Source organism: Saprolegnia diclina (assembly GCF_000281045.1).
Source record: "Saprolegnia diclina VS20 unplaced genomic scaffold supercont1.5, whole genome shotgun sequence".
NCBI lineage: Eukaryota > Oomycota > Saprolegniomycetes > Saprolegniales > Saprolegniaceae > Saprolegnia > Saprolegnia diclina.
The window spans coordinates 365,501-369,664 of NW_008246072.1; the positions used below are offsets into that span (position 1 = coordinate 365,501).

The window sequence follows — 4,164 nt, forward strand, 5'->3', positions numbered from 1 at the left end:
GACGACTCGGACGCAAAAAGGAACGAAAAGAGAACGGGGAGGAGGAGACAGATGCCCGCGTCAAGTAGAAAATGGCCCGTGCGCAGCGACGAAGCGAGACCGACTTGGAGAAGACTGGACGAGTCCATCGTCATGGTTAGCGTGGCTACTGTTGCTGAGGTTTGCAATTGAAAAATGAGCTCTCGCTGCAAGATCGCGCTTGTGCGAAAGTCTGTCAGGTATCCGGATATCCGGTTAAGACTGGAAAGGCGCGCGTCCGTAACCGGACCTCCGGTTACGAGATGGGTGTACCATGCCTTGCCACACCACAGCAACAACAGGCACTGAGCGACAGGTGACAGACAGACTACAGGCGACATGCGGCCGACTGTTCATGAGTACCCCAACGCGAATGTATGTCGGTTGTGCTGCACACCACGTCGAAAAATAATAGTATTAGGACCTTGTATCATTAGGTATTGTACCCAAGGCGCCGAACTGGCAAGTACTACATTGCACGACTGGGTCGACTGCAAAAGAAGATGGCGATCGTCCGTTAGGAAATTTACCAACCCCTACAATCGAACGCTTTGGGAAGGAGTCCATCCATGTGCCTGGACGTGATCTGATTTCGGATCCCATCTATTTTTAGACTGCCTGCCAGGAGCAAGTCTAAAAATAACGTTAGTCAGCGGCTGGTCCTGAGCAAATAATATTTTCAGCGCGACTGGAATCTGAGTCGTCATCCAGGTCGCGGGGATCGAGGCCAGGATACCGGTACTAGTCCCTACGGGTATAGCTTCACGGAGCACGACTATTAGTGTAGAGCTTTCAAGCCCATATGGAAGCTGGCAATAACGCTGAGCGCCCTTTTTGGTTCTTGGCAGTACCAAAACTCTTCGTTTGAACAGCATTTTCTCTGGCACGAATGATTGGGTAGAAAACATGATTCGCATGTCAAATGAATGTCTCTACATGCAGAGCTCAAGAAGGCGGTGGATCAGGAATGCATGCGAACGCAGTAGCTGACGCAGTACATTGGTGAGTGCCAGCTCGGTGAGTGCGACAGTGGCATGCGCCAATACATATATATGCAGCTCGAAAACCTGCGTTGGTGGTGGACGAATCAGGAGGAGTGGTAAGGAGAGCTTTTCCTCTCCTTCTCGCTTCTCGCGATGGAAAACGTGGGGCAAAAGGCAACCGCGTTGTCTGCACTCGTCCATGGGTGAAGCCAGGTCGAGAAAAAGTAACCACACGTAAAAATGCCTCCGTTCTCTACTCGTCTGCCAAAAAACCTAAATTGGCTCACGACCAGGCCCCGGATGGTGTAGCGCTTCTCGCCGCAAAAAACATCTTCCGCCATTATTTGGCACGCGACCATTGACTACCGCTTTGCGTTACTACCCGTAGCACAGGCCAGCCTTGAAAATATTGGCGGCGGGTCGCAAAATTCTATTTTTAGCGCAATGTTATCTGCGCAATGTTATCTGAGCTGCGAAACTGTTCGGTGGCAGTGTATTGTCTGATCCTGTGGGACCGGTAACAACAAAGTGGCGTCTCGGCAATGCCGCTGCTCTCAGGTATCGACATCCACGATCTTACAGGCACGACTACTCTCGTCAAAGATGGTTTAGCGCAGCGGGTGCAGCGACTGTCTACGCGTATTAACGCGAGTGCTGTATGGGACGAGGAAGGCAATCATCGCTCGCCAAACACGCTTCTCATGACCATCATTAGACACAAGTGTGCGCGGCTGTGTGCCACCAATACCTCACAAGATCTTATAGTGGCATAGTGGCTTGATTGGTGCTGTTGATAATTTATCAAACTATCAACGTTGTGTATCGTTACAGGCCCAACCGTTTATTTCGCAAAATGAATTGCTGGCGCCCCAACGTCGCAAATGCACACCGAGAAACGCAAGTGCGGGTGACGGTCCAGTGGTTACCACCCCAGATTACGCAAGAGATCCTGTCCTTTCTGGACGATGCGAACGATGCTTGCGCCTTCCTTACAGCAATGCCAGAAGAAGCCCTCGACGACGCTCTGGATGCGCTCCGGAGCATTTTGGGTCTTAGCTTTTGCCTTTCGCTGTGGCCTGTCGCACACGGTCGCGAACTCAACCTTCCGTTCAATCGAGAACAACGATATCCGTGGTACGACGAATTCCGCAGCATCATGCGACGCGCGCTTCCAGCGTTCCCGCGCATCGATGTCGTTTACGATGTGAACCATCCGGTCATCTACGAGATATGCCACGCCACAATGCTGCGACCAACCACAAGCGTTCACGCCGAGGTCGACCACGATGTGGGACGCGTCCGTGCTGCCTTTGGCAACTGGACCACGAGCATCACGCATCTCACGATCTTGAGCGAGTCGTTTCTCAACTACAACGACGTCGTCGAGGACGAACTTTTGGCGTGTCCGCGCCTTCGTGCGCTCACGATGGAGCAGTTTGATGCAAATAGCCATTTTGGTCATGCGCTGGCCGTCGTTATCACGGCATCTCCCCGACTCGAACGCCTGAGTCTACGCTCGTATTTCAAATCCGTCATGGCGGACGGCACCAACCTCCTTGCGTGGCTAGCACGACCGTCAGCGCGACATCTCCATCTCGAACGCATCGTATTTGACGCCGAGCTCGGCACAGCGCTAGCGAGAGCGATGCTAACCTCGAAAACGCTCAACACGATCGAGCTTGTCGACACACCGTATCTCGCGCATGGGGTGATGAGCCCGTCGTTGCCACCGCTGCCCCGTCAACTGCGCCACTTGACGATGCATTTTGACAAGTCGGCCGATGTAAACAGTGATCTGCCGTGGACGTTTGGTGACGCCGACGCGTGGGCGCTTGCCACCAAGATCGTTCTATCGAACTTAACCACGTTCAAGTTGCGCCTCCAGAACCGCTGCGACGTGACGCCGGTGATGACTGCCTTGGATTTGATCCCGACCTTGACGACGCTTGCGCTCGAGACAGTGCACGTCAGCGCGTTTCCGCATCTGGTGCAGCTCTGGCGTCTGGAGCTACTCGCCGTGACGTACTCGGAAAATGCGATCGCGTCGCTAGCGACATTGCTCCATGCGTTCCCAAAGCTGACGCATCTCGATCTTGGCCAGCAGCAGCTTCCATACCACCAGGCTCTTTCCATCTTTCGCGCGTTGCCACTATGGCTAAGCCATCGAGGGACAGCCTGTGAGGTCCACCTTGGGATCGAAAGCGATGCGCATGCCAACGCTTTTGCGACGGCGCTTGTCCAGATGCGCAACACGCACAAGATCACACTCACAGTTTTGAATGGTGGCCTCTCGCTCAAGGCGCACCAGTATATTGTCGCCGCGCTCGGGTTGACGTCGCGCATGGGCCTGCGCTTCTCGCCCATGGCAGGATACCTATCCGCCGACGAGAAAGTGACGTTGGCAACGTACAGCAAACTGCATCGTGTCCAGATCTCGAAACGGAAACGGCGCGACTACACAGAGACTTGGTATCTCTCGCCGAGTGCTTCGTGACCCTTTATTCCTACCGATTAATTTTGCAAGCTGTCCATCTCATCGCTTCATACACTTTGAACTATCGCATACGACAGCCCATAGGACTATCTATCGATATAGCTAGCTAGCCACAGTGCAGAATTCGTGAAAGTGCTACATTGCGCGAGCTACGCGCTGACATTTGATCTCACAACGTGTGCGTATCGTACCTACCGACTAGCTTCCCGCTGCATATTAGAACGACGTTGCTTTGCGCTGGGAGAACTCTTTGGGAGGACCAAGCGCGCCTCGTAATCCAAAGATGCCAGATCCGTCAACTTCAACTTGTGCGAATCGAGCGGGTGCGCATCCGGATAAACCTGGCGAGAATGCATATCGCGTATTGAGTCTCGATTCAAAAGGCGATTTCGGAACAAGCCGGCGACGGGCCGCGATGAACGCGACGACGAGGTACCCGGAGTCGTACCAGGCGAGCTTGGGCATGACGACGCAGCACTACGTGTCCATGGTCAAAACCATCTTCCTCGGGCTCTCGGGCGCAGCGCTCGGCGTCTTCATCCTCGTCCTCTACGGGCTCTGCATGAAGCGCCCGACGTGGTGGTACGGCCTCCTCGTGCGCTGGCTGCGCATCTCGGACCCGGATGCGACAACGTCTGCGATCTTCCAGCGCTCGAATGCGGTCGCCGT

At 54.2% G+C, this 4,164-nt stretch overlaps 2 protein-coding genes across 2 annotated transcripts in view; both read left to right on the plus strand.

The window, feature by feature from the left end:
• Positions 1-1,854: 1,854 nt before the first annotated feature.
• Positions 1,855-3,495, plus strand: SDRG_02234 (hypothetical protein; the record flags this gene model as incomplete). Its single annotated transcript, XM_008607810.1, has 1 exon — positions 1,855-3,495. The coding sequence occupies one exon, from the start codon at positions 1,855-1,857 to the stop codon at positions 3,493-3,495; it is 1,641 nt and encodes a 546-aa protein (XP_008606032.1).
• Positions 3,496-3,878: 383 nt separating this feature from the next.
• Positions 3,879-4,164, plus strand: part of SDRG_02235 (hypothetical protein) — a gene marked incomplete at its 3' end in the record, with an annotated part of 2,410 nt that continues 2,124 nt past the window's right edge. Inside the window, exon 1 of the mRNA XM_008607811.1 lies at positions 3,879-4,156. Coding sequence (XP_008606033.1) covers positions 3,911-4,156 — 246 coding nt within the window. The 5' untranslated portion in view covers positions 3,879-3,910. The remainder of the gene's footprint in view (positions 4,157-4,164) is intronic.